The sequence below is a fragment of the Lepus europaeus genome, chromosome 17 (genome assembly GCF_033115175.1).
Source record: "Lepus europaeus isolate LE1 chromosome 17, mLepTim1.pri, whole genome shotgun sequence".
In the NCBI taxonomy this organism is placed as follows: Eukaryota; Metazoa; Chordata; class Mammalia; order Lagomorpha; family Leporidae; genus Lepus; species Lepus europaeus.
The window spans coordinates 65,160,649-65,180,861 of record NC_084843.1 but is presented as its reverse complement, the minus strand read 5'-3'; the positions used below and the strand labels follow the sequence as shown (position 1 = coordinate 65,180,861).

The 20,213-nt window shown below is 45.4% G+C and overlaps 1 protein-coding gene across 1 annotated transcript in view; it reads right to left on the bottom strand.

Moving 5' to 3' along the window:
• LRMDA (leucine rich melanocyte differentiation associated) overlaps nucleotides 1-20,213 on the bottom strand; it is a 1,120,399-nt gene that overhangs the window by 485,745 nt on the left and 614,441 nt on the right. The window contains exons 3-4 of the mRNA XM_062214185.1: nucleotides 18,729-18,855; nucleotides 5,802-5,941 (exon numbers count right to left, since the gene is read on the bottom strand). Of these exons, the coding sequence (XP_062070169.1) occupies nucleotides 5,802-5,941; nucleotides 18,729-18,855 (267 nt within the window). The remainder of the gene's footprint in view (nucleotides 1-5,801; nucleotides 5,942-18,728; nucleotides 18,856-20,213) is intronic.

The following is a 20,213-nucleotide window of genomic DNA, read 5'->3' as shown; positions in this document are numbered from 1 at the left end:
CTAAGAGTGCAAAGAATCTAGACTTTGAACACATGGGGCTGTGTGACCTCAGCTCCACCCCTGCCACCTTGCTGAGCCTCAGTTTCTCCATCTGTGCAATGAATACATGGGCCAAGTGATGCACAAGGCTCTTTTTAGTTTTACCTGGCTTGAATTCTAAATGCCTCAGAGTTGACTGACAATCAATACATCTGCATCACCCTTTCTTGTGACTCCAATTTCCTTACAAAACCACCCCCTACACCTCCAGGTGAGGGAGGACTGTCAGAAAAAGTCAATAAAGACCAAAGAGTAATGAACGAACACTGTGAGAGGAGTAAGTCCAGATGCTCCGAGAGATGACAATGATCTCACTCTAATGAGCCGAGGTGAGCTCACCTACGGCATTAATGAAAGCCTGACGAGTGGCAAGGGCCAGCTGATGTGGCTCACAGTTCGCCGGCAACATGTTTGAAGTCTCCAGGCAGACAATACACCCACAGGACAGACCCAGGCCCTCCACACAGGGTAACCGGCAATTACTCTGTGGGCTTCTGTCACTTTGATCTCTGGGTCGTGACCTTTGCTTTCTTGTGATCTTCAAAGCCCAGATTGTAGATTAGCTGGAGAGTGCTCACTGGGTTATGTAAGCCACAAGTTTTACAGCTCCTATTCGGCTGGGAAATGGTGGCAGCCCTGGATGGCCAGCACTCCGTGAGGGACTCCTCCCTCCTTCCCTCTGGCTGAGTGCTACAGACACTGGGCAGGCCCCGGGACTGCTCCCTGCTGGGGAACAAAGGAAGGGTGTCACATTGTCAATAATTTAAAGATGCCAGGAATTCAGAGGGGCCTACCAGGAAGAAGGGAGGAAGGAGAGGCCCAGCAGAGATGGAGTGGTGGGAGAGAACGTACGACAGAGGATCCAGAGACAGGAGGCAAGCATACAAACACAAGCCCAGTCTCTTTACTTGAAAGTCCAGCACTTGTCGACTGTTGGCCTTCAGTACATTGTTATTTTTGTACTTAGAAAGGGAGTACAAGGGAAGAAGCAATAGATGATTCTGGGGACCCAAATATCCCACATCTGATTTTTTTTTTTTTTCAGCCAGTGTTGACGTCTGCCAGAGAACCCTGTGGTGGTCTCAGGCCAGGTGGTGCTGCTCTCCTCCTGCCCAGATCCTGAAGGCTGCTGCTGTTCCATATGCTTCCATTCAGCATTCACTCCCAGACAGCACAGTGTGAACACACAGCAATGTACGGGCAAGTTCAAGCTCCTTTAATAACCCAGCAACCAACGTTTCCCAACCATGAACTATGATGAATGGCAAAGGGAAACTCCAGGCAGAGTTTCGCTCCCGCCCCACTAAGGCCAGGGCACAGCTCGACAACTTGGTGGTGTGTTCATATTCACACAAAGATTTAATGAACCCATTTTACTATGGGGATGTATGCCAAAAAAATCCAACCGGGTGCACAGGGGTAAATGAGGAAGTGAAAGGGGTAGATGCAGGGGGAGGGGAGGGGAGACTCGGCAGAAACCCCAGCATCTGTGATGCCATTTCCAATAACTACATAAATCTAGTCACTTCCCATTTCTGGTCCAGTAGCTGGCCACAATGTGACCTAAAACTGGTCTGACCTCTTTGAAATCAACATCTCCCATGGAAATGAAACAACAGACACACTTGTTTTGATGTATGGCTGGGTGACATATTATAAATATTACATCACATAACCACAGAGGATGCCAATCAATAAGAAATTTTTTTAGACAGCACTAAATGAACCATGGGTTCTTGCTTCTGAATGCACTCCTTTAAGGCTCCTACTATTGCTTAAATGATTAATAGAAGACATATTGTCAGAAAATGTACTTAAAGTGAGAAACAGTAAACTGTAGAAATATCATTCATTTTTTAAGCAATTTTCTAGTGAAAATGTCACATAAATTTACATAGAGGCTCCACTATTACACTCTACGTAATACAGCTACGTACAGAGAAGGCAGATCTCACGGTTGGTGAATGAAGGGCCAGGGAAATATTTTACCAAAAGAAAAAAAAAGGCAGTCACATTGCTTTGTATAAACTCAAATGCCACAGGAATTTTAAATTCAAAAGTCATCTTGTGAAACCCTAAGACTTCTCAGGCACAAATGAAGCACAAACTCCTGAGTAAACAAAGCGGAGCTGCTCACAGACCATAGCACGGAAGTGCATGTCACATACATTTCTCTCCTCTAAACACAAGGGTAAGTGCTCAGCAAATCAGCAATCAAAACTAAAACAATAAATGAATGAATAAAACATTCAAACTGCTAGAGAACTGACCGACTATTCCATTCAACGATCTTGAATGCCGTGCAGTGACTGCACATGTTGAACATTCCTTCTGCCCCTCTGACGTTGCTGTTGGTCTCACAAGGTCAGCATCTCCCCATCCTTGTGGGTGACTTACAGAGTTTCCAGCCTAGATGTGATTTTGGCTGTGTGCCAGCCCTAGAACACAGTCCTTCATGGAAACTTTGCCATATGCGTACCAACAAGCAGATTTCCTATGCTCTTCCCTCCATGGAAATAGGCCTTGGGGAGGTCAGGTTCACAGTCTGTCCGGGATAACCCAAGAGATGGACCACCCATTAAATCCAGTACCTCCCCAAAGACTCATAGCTCAGCAACCAGAATGTGAATTAAGTTGCAGTGGTAGTTCCTTGCTTATTTTTATTACATTTGTTGATATCCCAACCGATCTCATTCCTTGGGAAGTGTGCCCAAAGGTACCTGCATCTATCTATAAATTCTCAGCTCCTGAAAGGGAAAAGTAACCACAAGCCCACCAAGCCCCTTCTCCATGTCCAACACTAGTTTAGAAGCTGATGAAGCTTTAAGCAACAAGGAGGCTTGGTTTGTATCCACTGGAAGCTGCTTGTCGAGGTAGATGTAGAAATGAGAGAAATATGCAAGACTAACATGGTGTGAGATGGTAAAGGAAGAGCTGTAGCTGGCCTGGGAGAAGAGAGCCCAGAATCCTGGAGCCAAATGGACATCAGAATCACCTAGGAAGAGCTTTGCTGCCACCCCATAGAATCTGAAAGGTTTAGCTGACTCAAGAGGCACATCCTTGGTTGAAGATTACCAGCCTAGGCTGTCCTCCTTGTTTTAAAGGTCCCACTGGCAAAAGCTGGACTCCACAGTACATCTTCTGATCTGACCCTTAGACCAGGGTCTTAATATTTTGCCAATGTGATCAGCTACAACAAAGAAATAGCATTTTCTTTTGTTTGTACAACCTTATAAGCCTCCTGTTTGAGACCAGATAGAATATAGTAGAACTAGAAACTTCCCTCATTCTCTCTCTCTCATTCTAGGAAATAAAAGCAACAAAAACTTGCTTCCAGTTGAATTCAAATAGAGCTTTTTCATTCCATGAATGAACAATATAAATGAACATTGTGAAAATATGCATATATATGTAGATGTATATGAGTGCATGGCCATATATAGGCACACATACGAAGATAAAAAATTTGGGCTTTTTTTTCTCCTTTTTATTTGAGAGACAGAGAAAGAACTCCCATTCACTGGTTCACTGTCCAAATGGCTACAATGGCCAGGGCTGGGCTTACACAAAGCTGGAATCCAGGAATTCAACCGAGATCCCCATGTAGGTGGCAGGGACCCAACTACTTAGGTCATCACCTGTTTCTTCCCAGAGTTCACAAAGCAGGGAGCTACAATTGGGAACTGGAGCAAGAACTCAAAACTAGATACTATGACATGGGACATGGATGTGCTAACCAGCAGCTTACATAGCAACTTAACAGCTTGGCCACAGATCTCCAAATTAATGAGGTTATTTTTTAGAATAAAACACAGAAATCTAAAGAAGCAAATTTATAAAACAAATGAGAATTTCCCAAACAATGTTGGTTTGCCAAAAATGTTTATGGGAAAATTTTCTTGGACTTGCTTCATTCTTGAAGAAGTATCTTAAAGTACTGTAAGAAATTAAAATACATTTTAAGTGACCTGAAATCAGGTTGTTGAGTGCCTCAAACATGATGAGAGTGTTCCAGAAAGAAATCAAATGCTAAGTTATTAAGCAACATAAAGTGATGATTGAGAAAATCATAAATAATACTCATCTACTGGACATTAAATACACACACACACAGGCACACACACATTTCCTCTAAGAAAACACACATACAAATCTGTAGTATCAAGTCCCAAATGAAAATCATCATGATGGAGAATGATTTAATGAACTTTTTTTTTTTTTCCATAGGGACCGATTTGAAAGAGTTACAGAGAGAGGTGGGGGAGAGACAGAGATCTTCCATTGAGTGGTTCACCTCCCAGATGGCCACAACTGCCAGTGCTGGGCCAGGCCAAAGCCAGGAGGCAAGAACTTCATCTGGGTCTCCTACATGGGTGCAGGAGTCCAAACACTTGGGCCATATGCTGCTGCTTTCCCAATGGCATTATCAGGGAGCTGGGTTGGAAGGGGAACATACGGGATACGAACTGGCACCTTTATGGTATGCTGGTGTCACAGATGGAGGCTTCACCCACTACACACATGTGGGCCCTGACTTAATGAACGTTTTAACAAGTAGGATCGGAGCCTTATTCTGATGTCTCAGAATAGTCTAAGATCTCTACCAAACTAATCAAAACACTTAGAAAATGAAGTTAAAAGTAAATAATCCTTCCCAATATAGAAATCTAACTAAATGTCTTATGTAGCCTTACATACATACACGTGTGTGTGTGCACATGTGTGTATTTTTTAGTCTACAGTGTTCAACGGCCATAATAATTTCTTACAGCTTTGCTTTTATACAAAATGAATACCTGCAAGTACATTGCTTTGTGCGTCACCCTAGATTTTTATAATTCCCAATACAACAAGTTTTCCTCAAGCTATTATCCTCTTTCCAAAACCCATCCATTTCTGTATCTAGGAGTGCTACCAGCCTCATATTAACTTTCTTCCATTATCACTTGCTCCCATCCTGCAACACTGGTTTGGGTGGGGTGTTAACAAAAGCTTATATCAAAATGGACAGAGAAGCTACACATGTGAAGACACCATTACAACATTTATAAAACAACCACCAAGAAGGAGAAGATATGGAATGTAAAATGAAGAAGGAAAATAAAATGAATTTAGTGAAATGTGCAAGATCAAGAAGACTTGCTAAGAGCAGTGAGCTTGGATCAGGGGTTTCAAAGAAGATGGTTCAGAAATAATAGAGAAGTATTGCTTCTCAGCCTGTCAGAGTGCAAGACTGGTGGACAGTGAGGCACAGCTCGTTGGTGCTAAGGGCCTTGGGGAACTTCCCTTGGGGTTATATGTTAGTTGGCCCCCTAAACTTCGAATGGAAGTGTTCTCTCTCTAAGCAATTGTGAGGCAGACCAGACAGAGATCTTACAACATAGGGTTCAGCAAACTACAGCTCATGGGTCAAATCTAGCCTACTGCCTGCTTTGTAAATAAAGTTTTACGGGAACTCAGCCATGCCCAATAATGTACAGATTATTTATGGTTACTTTCAAGCTGCAACAGAAGCCAGCAGAGTTCAAGAGTTGAGAAAGAATCCTTATGACTTGCAAAGTTGAAAATATTTACTGAGCATATACTGATAAGGTACGAACAAGGTAAAGGGAGACAATGATTGAAGGTTACCAAGAGGTGATCATTTAACACTATCTTGGGAAGTCCACTGATACACACCCAACATCAACTACACACCCCATGGTATAATATCATCCCCCATGGATGCCACTTCCCCCTTCTCCCACCACACAGACACTCACCTGTATCTCTTGTAGTCTTCTTCATCCTTTTCCAAGCTGACCAGCTCATTGGGACATGCCACGTTTCCCAGCAGGCTGAGGTACTGTAGAGCTGGTGTCACTTCGGCCAGATGATTAAGCAGACGCTCCAAATCAGTAATGTGACAAGAGTCAAGGATCTTGGTCCAGGAGGACAAAAGGCTTAGAAAGAGGCACCGGGTCATCGGTGAAGGGCACAGCCTCTCAGTGACAAGCCTACTCTGCTCCCACGAGGTGACAGAGTAAGGGTCAAAATCAACTTAGCAGTGCATGTGTGTCATGGCTAGTATTTCATTGCATTGTCAGGAACTCCACTGAACTTTTCTATGGACAAGCAAGTCTACGTCCAGATTACTTGAGGGAGAATGAATAAACGTAAATGGTTTATCACGCTTTTCTTTCCCGCATTTTTTTAAAGATAAAAGGTGGATTCTAGGTAGTAAAATATTTTGTAATATGCAAAGCTTAATCTGTTTCTAGTAAGGAAAACAAAAAAGTATTTCCAAACACCTCATTAAAAATATGTTCACCTTTCTCTCCTACTGCAGGACGTTTACCTTTGACATCTAAAGGAACTGCATGGATGCAAACAAACTGGACCTTACCTGTCTGAGAGCCTATAGTTGGGACTAAGCATGGCTCAGGGGCTCCCTAGGAACAATAAAGCACTGCCTTGGGGGAAAAAGAGAAGACAGCAAGAGAAAGTTAGGATGGGTTTCGTCAACCAGGCTGGTCAAAATGCTCTTCCTGAGACAGTTATGAATCTAAAATTCTACGCTGGAGAGAATGGAGGCATAAAGACAAAATTCAGGCATCCTAGTGGCCATGAAGTGTCCAGTCAAGTCAAACATTGCAACCCCCCAACCAAACAAGCCAAGAGTCAGAGATTCAGGGACTCAAAAGTATTGGAAAGGATTTAACGACAACTTAGTCTACAAAACACCACGTGGCTTAAGTCATAGGCAGAGGAGCTAAGCCCCAGGCAAGCTGAGGATTAGACAGGCCACGAGCAGACGCCATGACCATGAGGAGCCTGTAATGAGAGGAGTTAGCACCAGAAGATAGGAACAACAGTGGAGCATGAAGGGCTTAAACACTTCAGGGCAAATACAGTACACAACAGCCAAAGATTCAGGACACAGTGTCCACGAGTGAGGTCCACTTGGATGGAGGAGAGGCAGGTAAAATCAAGTAAATGGGCTATTCTCACTCTGTCACCCTATCTAACCTTGGGGGGTGGTCACCCAGATTTTCTCAGCCTGTGTTTCTACATATTACAGAAGTACAAACTCCAAGTCCAATGCATGTCTGAGTCCAGTCCCTGACATACCTGCCACGGGGTTATCACAAGCCGATACATTCCACTCTGCTACCCATCAGAGTTTTCCTTTGCCTTGGGACTCACTCTTTCTCTACCTGCTACCCTCCAAGCCAGTTCAAGTGCACAGAGTCATCTTATTCTCCACACAATGAGCCTCCAGATATTTGAAGCTTATAGTCCCCACACGAAGTTCCTTCAGGCATTTATGACACATCGTGCGATGCCACCATGGCAAGCAAGAACAAATGCTGCAGAGGCAGACAGAAGGAGACAAGGAGAGGCCAAGCACAAGCAGGAGAGCAGAAAACGCAGAGGTACCGGGTGAACCTCCTCACTGCTGTTGGCTTTGATTTGCAGATGTCTTTCCCACTGCCTAAACAAAGGCACAGACACAGATGTGGAAGCTGTTGATCTTTCAAATCATTTACACATAACACCCAGGGATGACCACAAAGGAGCACTTGAATGAGGGTGATGGGAATGGGATTTTGATAGAGACACTAACAGAGAAGGTCCCACCAGGAAAGAAGGTTGGAAGTACAGGAATCAAAACATGAACACAATTTATCATCAAATACAAAACATACTACCACTTGTTAAAGATCAACTATCACAGTCTTTATGAAGATCATTTAAATATTATCAGTGAAAGCAACAGTACACAATTCCAGGAAAAAATTTCAGCTTTTCCAACAGATCATCAGATTCTAACTTTGCGATGAAAAGAAAGGAAGACCTATGCCAGGACTCTCTGTGCCAGCACCGCTCTAAGACTCAGCCAGAGACACTTCAGGGCCCTGTGCTTTGGAGTGGGTATCTCAAAATTCTTGAAATCCCCACTGAATACCCAGGACTGGCTAGCAACATTTAGGTGGAGGAATCCACACCTGGACTTGCACCTACAAGGGGTGTTGCTCGTAAGACTGTTTTTTCCTCTTTGCAGTTTGCTCTAATCCGATATCCTGCACATCAGAAGCTCCTTGGAATAACATTACTCATGCCTGTCCTGTCCTTGTGAAGTTTCAAGGACAGGCACTCATTCCAGGGAGGTTCAGCCAGACAGGCCAGTTACTCTTGCTGGCCAGTACAGTGTTTCTTCTGTAGGACTGCAAGGGACTGGTACCCTTGATCGACATACTGATCTGGAGAGATGCAGACTTTTTGGTCACATTTTATTTATTTATTTTTACTTCCATTTGAAAGAGACCAGAGAGAGAGAGAGAGAGAGAGAGAGAGAGAGAGAGAAAGAGAGAGAGAGATCCTCTATCGCTTGGTTCACTGCCCAAATGCCTACACCAGCCAGAGCCGGGCCAGGTAAAAGCCAGGAGCCCAGAAATCAATACAGGTTTCTCAGTTGAGCTACATCATCCTCTGCCTCCCCGGATGTGTACTAGCAGGAAGCTGGATTAGAAGCAGAGGAGCCAGGAAACACTCTGACAAGGGATGTAGGATCCCAAGCAGAGTCTTCACCTCTGTGTCAAACGACTGCCCCTCACACTTTTCACGCAGATGAGAATTTTCGATGATACGGGAGAAGCGGTCTCTATGAGTGGTGGAAACACTGGACCAGGAATTATTTCTTCTTAGGGCAAACTCCTTAAACCTTGGTTCTTTTTACTTAAGATTTATTTTTTTACCTATATGTTTACTTCTCTATTTATCTATTTACTTGAAAGAAAACGTGTCAGAGAGGGAGGGAGTGACAGACAGGGAAACATCTTCACTCCTCAAATTGTTACAACAGTCAAATCTGGGCCAGGCTGAAGCCAGGAGCCGGGAACTCCATCCAGGTCTTTCACGTGGGTGGCAGGGACCAGAGCATTTGGGCCACCTTCTATTGCCTTCCCAGACACACTAGGAGGAAGGAGGATTGGAAGCAGAATGGCTGTGACTCAAACTGCAACTCCAATACTGGATGCCAGTGTGACAACTTAACCCACTGCACCAAATCATCAGCCCCTTGGCTCTTTTTCATCTACCTTCTGAAGGTGAGAAAACATAGGCAATGTGCAAGATTGGCACGATTTTTAACCAAAGGAAACACAAGGAACTGAGATGGACTGAAATGGGTGAGATCATTTAGTGAAGAGTGACAGGAAGCCTGGTGTGCCACCATCCAGGGAAGTAAGCCTATTTTAATCTGAGCAAACCTTCATAAGTAAACTAATCATGGAGCTAATGAGGGTTATGTGTTAAGTATTCTTTGCTTGTACAGGGTCTGTCCAAGGCCCTGGAAACTCCTTATTAACATAATCACATGGGCATGTCTTTGTGTACAATTAGCAGGTGATTATTTAAATCATTATCAACTAATATCACTGTCTCTCTCCACTAGGACTTATTCTGTCATATTTCTCCTTGAGTTGGGTGACTACAGGAGTGAGTGTAAGAATCCTGGGAACTTATGGGGAACTTGTACTGGAATAACATTTAATCACAGTTTGGGGAGTATACTCATAGGACTTATAGCCGTTTCTGAGTCCGGCTAAATTATTACAACAGTATCACTAGGAATGGCTTCAATAATATTCCCTCTACTCACTGTACTGACACCAACATGCAGGGACCAACACAGAACTGATGATAAAATGGTTAACAAACTCATCAAAGAATATTAAAGATTCAGTTATTAAGCATGTACGTACACAAAACTAACTTGAAGTGTCCTGAAATCTTTTTTTTTTAAAGATTTATTTATTTATTTGAGAGAGAAAGAAAGAAAGGGAAGGAGGGAGAGAGAGAGGGAGAGAGAGATCTTCCATCTACTGGTTTACCACTCAAACAGCAGAAGCCAACAACCAGGAACTCTATCCTGGTCTTCCACACGAGTGGTGGGGGCCACTGACTTCCCAGTTGCATTAGCAGGAAGCTAGATTGGAAGTAGAAGACCAGGACTCGAACTTGTACCCTGATACGGAATGTCAGTGTTGCAAGTGGCAGCTTAACACACTGTCACAATATCTACCCCTGTCCTGAAATCTCATATAGTGAAAAAAAATGTGTAACAGTTTTTCCCGAGTATAATAGTCCTAAAATTTTACCAACAATGTAGTGGGAAAATTACCAATAATGAGAGATAAAACTTGAAAGAAACGTTTCTAAACTGTTAAAATAAAAATCAATTTTGATTAACGACACTAAAAGATGGAATTATCTTACTATTCTCTCTACAGAAAACATTATAAAATTTTATCATATAATTAAGCTATAAGGGAATTGATAGAAAAGAAGTAAGAAAAAAGATCTTACACAGGCATATCTATAAAAAGATTGTTACTTTTCTAGGTATTTTGACATTTGTAGTACCTATCAAATTAATTCTTTTAAAAATTCGCTTTGATCTATTTTTGTTCTAAATAAATATTCATTTCGTATGTATTTTTACATTGTTTCATAGTCTTCACTTTTTTTAAAAGATTTATTTCTTCAAAAGGCAGAGTGACAGAGAGAGAGAGAGATATCTTCCATTGATTGGTTCACTCCCCAAATGGCTGCAACAGCCAGGTCTGGGCTAGGCCTATATCAAGAACTCCACATGGGCCTCCCACATGGGTAGAAGGGGCCTAGATACATGGGCCATCATCTGCTGCCTTCCCAGGAGCGTTAGCAGGAAGCTGGCTGGGAAGCAGAGCAGCAGGGACTGGAACTGGCACTCTGATGGGTGATGCTGGTGTTGCGAGCAGAACACAGGCCCCTAGTCTTCACCTTGAACAGGGCTCCCTCAAATTGTCTAAGTTTCATCTTCCATAAAACCTGGATCTACCCTCAACAGGAGGTATGTGATTGAAATGTCCCAGTTATAGGAATTTCTTGGGCAAAGGATCTGCCGGCTCCAAGAAGCTTCAAACCTCCTGTGCCTCCTATACAAGGGATTTCCAGAGCCTGCCTCGTTCGGGATATTTTGTGTAGGAGAAGCTCCTTCTTCCCAGGACTGGCTTTCTCTCTCTTTCTCTCTTTCTCTCTCCCTCTAATTTAAGAGGCAGAGAGAGACTGCGACAGATTCCTCATGCTCAAGTTCACTCCCCAAAGGCTCACAAGTGTGGGGCTAGAACAGGATGCAAACCAGGATGCAAACAGGATGCAAATCCAGGTCTCCCACATGGGTGATTAGGACCCAGTTACTTGAGCCATCACCACTGCCTCCCAGGGTCTACACTGATAGGAACCTGGAGTCAGGAGTTAGAGATGGTAATCAAACCAAGGAACTCTGAGAGGAGACAGGGATCTTAACTGCTAAGCTGAACCTGGTGGTTTCTTCCAGGACCACAAGGACAGGAAGCACCCACACCTCTTTCCTGGGTGTGCTGTAAAAGCTCCCCCCAACCCCCATCTTCTGTTCACCAGAGGAGGAACTAGGAGGAGGAGCTTCAATTGCCTCCTACTCTCCTGGTTCAGCAAGGGCAAACACAGCTCTGAGACAGGACTTGCACCTTCCTTGTTTTCAAGTTGCATAGAAAATTAACCAGATGCGATCACTGACTGAAACTTGGTGTCTCTGGCTACCCAAGGCCACTGCCGTGGAGATGGCATCAGAGATGCTCCTAGGGTGCCTCTCTCCCTCTCCTCCTTCAGAATCTGAAGCTACCTGGCACAATTTCAACTCCCTCCAGCTGGATTCACAGCACACACCTGGTTTCCCTCATCAAGTCTTCTCTGGAGGACTTGACGTTTAGAATTTTTATTTTTGTTTTTGCAGTGTTGTCTACAGAAAGTTGCCATTGCAGAGCCCAGCTGTCATGGCGAGGCTTGCCAAGGAAGATTTTCTTCAGAGGGTCCAAGATCAAAGCAGCCTCTTGCCTTGAAAGCTTGGAGCAGGGAGGGGTGGGGAGCCTCCAGGGGCGTGCACGTCCAGTTGCACAGGTCAGAAACTAGTTCCCAGGTGTGAACGGGCAGAACTCTCCCCCTGGGCTCAGCTCCAGGTCACAGGGCGGCCTCGATAATCACAGGGAAGCTTTTAAGAGGGGCAAATCCTAATATAGCATTTTAAACTGCTAAATACACAGTAGAATGCCATATTCTCTTGTTGTCATTCACAGAGATCAGAAAATTAACACATCCAAAGAACAATGAAGGACACTGGGGTTAAGGGCCACAGTTGGTAAATGGCAAAGTCTAGATTCAAACCTAGGCCTTAAAGAAATCACATTTCTCGGATTAAAATAATAATAAAAAAAAAAGTGACCTATAATTTCCAAACACGAAAGGGAGACTGAAAATTCTGAAAATCGAAGAGTCTCAGATGAGTACACCCCTGTGGGAGCCCTAACGTGCTGTCAGCCAGCTGGGCCCTGCTCCTCAGACACTTCCCACTTGGGCTTCTCTTTATTTAAAGCACCGAGGTTTTAGCTAACAATAAAACATACTAAGAAGTTGTAAAGTCTCTGGGTGTTAACAAAGTGATTTCCCGTATATTATACCATTTAAATCTCTCAACAGGATCCTGCGATTTTTATTATACTGCCCATTTTATAAATAAACTGAGGTCTCTGACAAGGTACAGAGATTTCCCCCAGATGACAGCACGTTGCTGCTGGGACGCGAGCCTGGCCTTCTGATGTGGTGCCCTCGTCTCAGTGCAGCACAGCTGGGGACAGGCAGCACTGCCTTTTCTTGCCATTGGCAACACAACGCCAACTCCTCACCACCTCCTGTGTGTGCGGAAGCAAACAGGGTGACAGAAAAGGAAGGGTGGTTTCAAGTCCATCTATTTCCCTCGCCAACCTCCAAGAGAAAAGCTGCAAAAGAACCGCTTGACTATGCAAAGGTTCAATGTCTATATTTTCCAGAATTTTCAGTTGGTCCTCTACTTGGGTTGGAGCATTTGGACCCTGACAGAGCTGAGGCAGTTACCAAATACCCCATTCCTATTAGCAGAAGAGACAGAGCTGGATAATGCATTGCTCCTGGATGGGGAGAAAAAGAATGAGAAAAGGGGAGGGGGTCAAGAATAGTACTAATGATAACCTGGTCAGTCTAAATAAACCAACAAGCGTGAGACGGCTACAAATCAAGAGATGAAGAGGCAATCAGAGACAATCAGGTTCTCAGATCAACCAGGGCAAGACATTAAAGCTGAGGATAGGCAGAACGAAGATGGGAGGTCAAGTAGGAGCTAAGATAGGAAGGGAGGCACGACTGGTGGATTCAGAAGAAAACTTTGCCAGATGCTAGCTTTGGGATCTGGAATCCTTTTCATGAGCTGGCAGCCGACTCCTCCTCCATCTGAACTCCTCTCCTTCTGCAGTGACTGCTCCAGCTCTGAGTTTCCAAGTGTGGGGAGACAATTCAGCACCCCAGATTGTAAAATGAGCTGCACCACTGAGGATCTGTGTGACTTTAAAAAGCTCTGGCTCTTTCAGTTTTTCCATAAAATGAGAATTATCCACCAATGCTACCCAACTCACAGAGTGATATCAGGCTACTAATAAATGAGAAGTATTAAAAAAAAAACAACGCTCAATTTGTATTCCAGCCTCGGTGATAACAACCCAAGTCAGATCAGGTAAGTTTATGTAATTCTCCAGGGCTGTAACACTAAGCCTCACACAGCACTGATACTCAATACCATGAGACACTCAAAAAGCCCTCACAAAAATCTGTGGTGTGGGTACTACTGCTGTCCCCACTTTGCTAAGGAAACCAAAGTAGAGAGACATGAAGGAACTCGTCCAAGGTCACACAGTAAGTGGCAGACCAGGGTACCAGCTAAGGAAGTCTTGATTCAGTGCTGCTCCTAACCCCAATGCGATAGCTCTTCTGGCTGAAGGATGAAAGAACGGGATACCCCAACCTCCCAGGGCCAAATAACAGAAGATAGTTACAGATAAACTTCACTGGGAGTCAAATCAAATCAAAATAAAAAACCTAAGACTTTTTAAAGCAGGTTAAGTTAGGCAGGGTGAATAATCATTCTACTGTTATAAAAAATCAATTAAAAAAGAATACAAACTTTAACAAAAGTTTAAAAACTTTACTTGACAGCAGTCTTCCTAACATATTTAATGAGTCAATTTACAAGAAAGAGCTAACACCTTATTAGGAGATCAATGGTTAATTGATTCTGGAGCTCCTTTTATCACAAATACGAACAGAAATATTAAGGAGACAAGACAGCAAGGCCGGTGCAGTAGACTGTGGGAGGAATGAGTTGCACCTCTTTATACTGACATGTTGGGTAGGCATCTCGCTTTTGTTCTGCATTTGGGATGTGACTTGCTTTGGCTATGGGACATCAACACACATGATACAAGCAGGACTTCAAAAATAGTTTGTTAACACCCCACGGGGCTTGTGCTCTTGGAACACTCCTCCCTTGTGCCGTGGTTTATGCTACACTGTCAGAAACACACAGTACAGATAACAACCAGCACCCATCTCCAGATACAAATGAGGCCATCTTAGACCACACAGCCCCCATCCAGCCTCTAACTGTAGCTCCATGAGTGGTCCAAGTCAATGCCACTTCCAGAACCTTCCAGCTGAGCTCTCGCCAAATAGCTGATCCAACAGCTGAACTGAAGAGAAATAAAATAAACCACAAAGTCTTTCGGTGTGTTATTACGCAGCCAAAGATAGACAGAGCCCACATATAAGGAATTTCACTGGGTAGTAATAGCAACATTACTATTAAATAGTATCTATAATATTGCTATTTAAGCAATATTGCTATTATAGCAATAAGCCCAGTAATCATAAGAGGCTGGGTCACTTACAGTGTTAGCTAAGAGAGTCAGGTGACTAGAAAGGTACAATCAGAAGTGTTAACTTGAAGCTGGGGGCAGATGTTTGACCTAGGAGTGAATGTACACTTTGGGGCTGACATTGTGGTGCAGAGGGTTAAGGCCACAGCCTGCAGAGCTGGCATCCCACATGGGCACCGGTTCGAGTCCTCGCTGCTCCCCTTCCAGTCTAGCTCCCTGCTACTGCTGCCATTTTGGGGAAGCAGTACAGCAGATGCAACAGCTCTCTTTCTGTCTCTCCTCCTCTCTCTGTAACTCTGCCTTTCAAACAGATAAAGTTTTTTTGAGTTTAAAATAGGAAAAAAAAAAAAAGACATACTTCACATCAGTGCCTGGATTTGATTCCTACCTCTGAAACCTGACTGGAGCTTCCAGCCGAAGTAGACCCCTGGCGGCACCTGTGATGGCTGAAGCAGTTGAATTCCTGACACATATAAAGGAGACCTGGACTGAATTCAGCCTCAGGCTCGGCTTGTCCCCACCTGCTGTAGATATTTAGGGAGTGAACTAGCTATGTGAGGGTGCTCACTCTCTCTCTAAATTTAAAATGGTAACAAAAAGTGTTAGGCTGGGAGTATATTCTGTTGTGTCGCCTGCTTTTGCCTACCTTCCATTCCATGACTTCTGCGTCAGGGAGACGAAGAAGTGGAACTTCATGGTCACACCAGTAGATCAGAGAAAAGAGGAAAGGAGTCACATTGCATCCTGAGAGTCAACTCTTGGCTTCCCTATCTCCTGGTAATAAAGCGACAGAATCAGTCAGGTTCGCAGGTACACAGTGCCCATTGCTTCAGCCTCACCAGGCCAGCATCATTACTTCCTCAGCATTGTTACTGCAGTAGGATAAGGTGTGGCAGGGGACTCCACCAAAGACAAAATTTCTCAGCACTCTGTAGCCAAGAGGTTCACTATATACTGTTGACCACAACATTGTGACCAAAACCATCACCTAGTCCAACTTATTAGGGGACAAACAGGACTCGTCCAAAGCAACACATCCCTGGAGGATGAAGCTGACCCATGAATCCAAGTCCCTAGGCTCTCATATTCTGCAGCGACTGGGACACAGGATACCAGCATTGAAGCCCAAAGGAGGAGCCAGGTCACCCACATTCTAGCTTAATAACCCTTTTGTCCTCAACTGCTTTGCAAACATTGCCCAATCTTAGAAGTCCTAGGATACACCTAGTACAGTAAGTTTCTAATCACTGGGAAATATGGTTGACCAGAGGACAGAAGGTGAAAAAATACAACAAAATTTCATCATGACAAGGACTATGGGTTTACCTGTTGCTGTTTCCCCTTTATTTCTATCGAAGTGCCTGTCAACACTGGCCACAAGAAGCACTTTTACTATGGACTGAATGTTTTTGTTGCTCCAGAATTCTTAGGTTGAAATTCCAATTCCAGATGCTGTGGTCTGCACAGAACTGGGCCCTTGGAAAGTAAGTAATGAGGTCATACAAGCAGAGCCCATGTGATAGGATTTAGTGTCACTGTAAGAGACGTGACAGCTTCTTACTGTCTATCTTTCCAGGTCTGTCTTCCAAACGCCTGCCATGTTAGGACACAGCAAGAAGGTGTCATCACCAAGCACCCAGGCATGGAGCAGGTGTTTTGGAGCAGGGGGTTAAGCGTTGCTCGGGACACCTTCACCCCATACTGGAAGTGCTGGTTCAAGTCCTGGCTGCTTTGCTTCTGATCCAGCTTCCTGCAAACGTATCCTGGGATGCAGGAGATGATACTTCAAGTGCTTGGGCTCCTGCCATCCATGTGGAAGACCCAGTAGGAGTTCCTAGCTCCTGGGTTTGGCCTGGCCCAGCCCTGGCTACTACAAGCATTTGGGGAAGAGCCAGAGGGTGGGCAATATCTCCCCTCTGGCTGGCTGGCTCTTTGTCTGTCACTCTGCCTTTCAAGAAGATGAAAGTAAATAAATGAATGTTAAAAAAAAAAAAAGAATCTAATCATAAGGGCACCCAGGTCTCAGAACTCCAGCTGCAAGACTGTGAGAAATAAAGGTCTACTTCTTGAGCCAGTCAGCCTATGGTATTCAGTTATAGCATCAAGACACTTTAAATAATAATTTGTGGTTTGAAGTATTAATAGTAGCTCACAAATGATTTTCCTGATTAGTTTAAATGTTCATGTGTGCCTATAATTTAAACTGAAAACGCATATTTGCTTTAATTTTATAATTCAGGGGCAATCTATTTTCTTTTTTTAAGGTTGACTTCATTTATCTGAAAGGAAGAGTTAGAGAGAGAGAGAGAGGGAAAGCAACCTTCCATCTGCTTGTTCATTCCCCCAAATGGCTGCAACAGCTGGAGCTTGGCCAGGCTGAAACTTGGAGCATGTAACTCCATTTGGGTCTCCCATGAAGGTAGCAGAGGCCCAAGCACGTGGGCCACCTTCTGCTGCCTTCTCAGGAGCATCAGAAGGAGCTGGATCAGAAGTGGAGCAGCCTTGAATGATGCTGGCATCACAGGCAACAGCTTAACTCAACGTGCCACAACGCCAGCCCCTTCTATTTCTAACTTACTGTACAAATTTAACTAGTCCAAGTTTCCAATATTCAACTGATAAAGCAGTGGCAACTGTTTGGTGAATTCGTTAGGATGCCACTTGGGTCTCCTGTATGCCATATCAAAGTGCCTGGGTCTGAGTTCCAACCCTACACCCCATCCCAGCACACCCCAGGAGGCAGCAAACAGAGGAGGTCCTGCCACCTGAACAGGAGACCCGGAGTGAGTTCCCATCTCCTAGCTTCAGACTAGTCTGGCTTCGGCGCTTGTGGGCAGTTGAGGAGTCAAACAGGGGGCAGAAGATCTCTCTCCCTGTCTTTCTCTCTGACACACACAAAAAAATTAAAGTAAATTTTTAAAAGAGTAAAACAAAGTGGTTAGGCTTCAAGTCCAAAGCAATACATTACAATGGAAAGTTAAGACCAAGATTGGGGCCCAGCACCTTGTTAAGGCCTACGGGCCTACATCTCATCTCTTTGCACATCTAGATAAATGAAGCAACCTTGCCTTTTTCACAGGGCTTGGCACAAACTATCAAAAAAAAAAAAATTCCTAAAAAAATAATATACCTAAAGCAGCCAGCCCGGGGCCCGGCCCCTAGGAGTGTGCGGACTCATTCATCCAACCCACAAGTACCGAGGAACCCAGGGCCGGGCGTTACTCTATGCGTGAAGGGCAGAGGCACTGAGGGTACACAGATCACCGTCCCAGCGCGGGGTCCTGGCTCACCCCAGCAATGGCAGAGCCCTGGGCCGCCAGGGCAGGTGCGGCGCCCAGCTGCTGTTCTCACTCTCAACCCCTAGCAGTCGGCCTGACAAGTTGACCCGCCTCCGCGGGAGGCCGCAGCCCACGGGGGGTGCTCTCCCAGGCCGCGGTCACTACCAGCCACAAGGGGACACCCCGCCTCCCCGGACAGGGCGCCGCAGCTGTCTCCCGCCCAGGCCTGCACCCGCGCGTTCCAGACCCCTCGGAGGCGGCCGTTCCCGGAGCGGCGCTGCCCTCTGCTTCCCACCAGAGGTCGCCCTGCCACACGAGCCCAGGCAAGCCGAGGCCGCCCCCCCCCCCCCCCCCGCCGCGCTGACATTATTTTCTTTCTCTATTTTTTAATCTATTAAAAAGATTTCTGCACAGCCATATAACGTAGATCTCCGCGCTAAAACGGGGCCACGGGAAGATATAATGGTGCATTGCGTGTATGAATGACCTGTCATAAATTACTCTGGAGTGTCCCCGGTGCCGGCGGACAGACGGCTTTGTCTGCCCGCGGACCCCGTGTCGCACGGGAGCCCCCTGTGAGGTGCCGCAGGTATCGGCGGGCAAAGGATATTCGGTTCTTGTTGAGGGTTAAGGTGTGCAGCCGCGGTAACCCTGGCAACACGAGGTCGTCCCCGAGCAGGTTGTTGTCCAAGATGAGCTCCTCCAGGCTCCCGAAGCCGCTCAGTCCTCGCAGTGACCTGCGGGGACAAAGGCAACAGGAAAAAAATGATCCCGCACTAAATCAGGGAGGCCATTATGAGCCGAAATAAATATTTTAACCTTCCCTTTCAGGACTGGGAATAGTCTGGGCTTGGTGCCTGTCAGCGAAGTGAATGACAAGAATTAGGAGCGGGGGGCCCGGGGCGGGGGGCGGCGGGGGAGAAGGGGCCGCTGGCACCCTCGGCATCCTTCACGCCTTGCCGACATGAAGGATGAGGGTCACTTAGTGAGTAGCCAGGATCCAAAACAAAGGGCTTCAGATACGGCCTGCAGGATAAATTTGTCAATGTCTTGTGCCTTCAGGCACCCAGCCTGGGCTGACCCTAACCTCCATTCCCAAGATAAATAACTCTGTCACCATTCACCTTCATTCCCTGGACACAAATTTAAGTTGTCATCCATCATTTCTGCCCAGAAATATCATACCCCTCTTACAATAATAAATATAACTTCAAGTATCATTTCTTAGCGGTTCTCCCCTGCACACGCGGAGGGGAAACCGACCGGCCGCCTCCCCCACCCCTCCCTCCCTCCCTCCCTCTCCTTTCACATCCTCTGACTTTCTCTCCTCCCCCTCTCTCTGCCTTTTTTCTTTACTAATCACTTAATTTGCTTCTACCCAGTTTCCCCGTGGCTGCCCCAAAAGGCAAGGCAGCTGTGGAATTACATAATCAGTCTGAGAACGCTTTGCCTCTCCTGATTTTTATTTGTTTTTGTTTTTGTTTAGGGGCAAGGGAGGGAGGTCGGGTGGGCTGGGGTGTTGGGGGTGTTGGGTCTTCAAAGCTCCTGGCTTGAAGTTTCGTTTTAATTTATGGAAAGTGGATTTCTCACTTTATTTTTTGAAAAAAAAAAAAAAAGTGTTGACTGCAGCAGAAGAGATGTTGAGCTGGTAAATAAAAAGGCATCTGAAAGGATTAAGTCCCCAGCTCAGGGGGCAAAAAATATGTATGTATTAGAAAGGAGGAAAATAGCGTTGTTTATGCATGGAGCTGAAAGTGAACTCTTAATTTTATGGGCTCTCCGGGGTGTTGCGGCGACTGGGCAGGGGTGCACAAGTGCCTGCGCGGGTGCACACAGACGTTAATTAAAGCCAGGCGCCAGGTCGAGGCACTTGCACAGAGACACGGACTCCCAGCTCCTGCACCTGCCAGACCCAAGAGATGTGCTGAGCTTGCACAGGCTGACAGCTGAGCTACGGTGCCGACCGGAGGGAGGGCTTGCCCGGGATCCCTATAAAATGTGACGAATCAGGGAGAGTCGGCCACGCTATTTATCCGTTTACGGACAGCGCTTGTGTTCCAGCGCCATGTGCTCCTGGCGCAGGGTGTGCTCATCT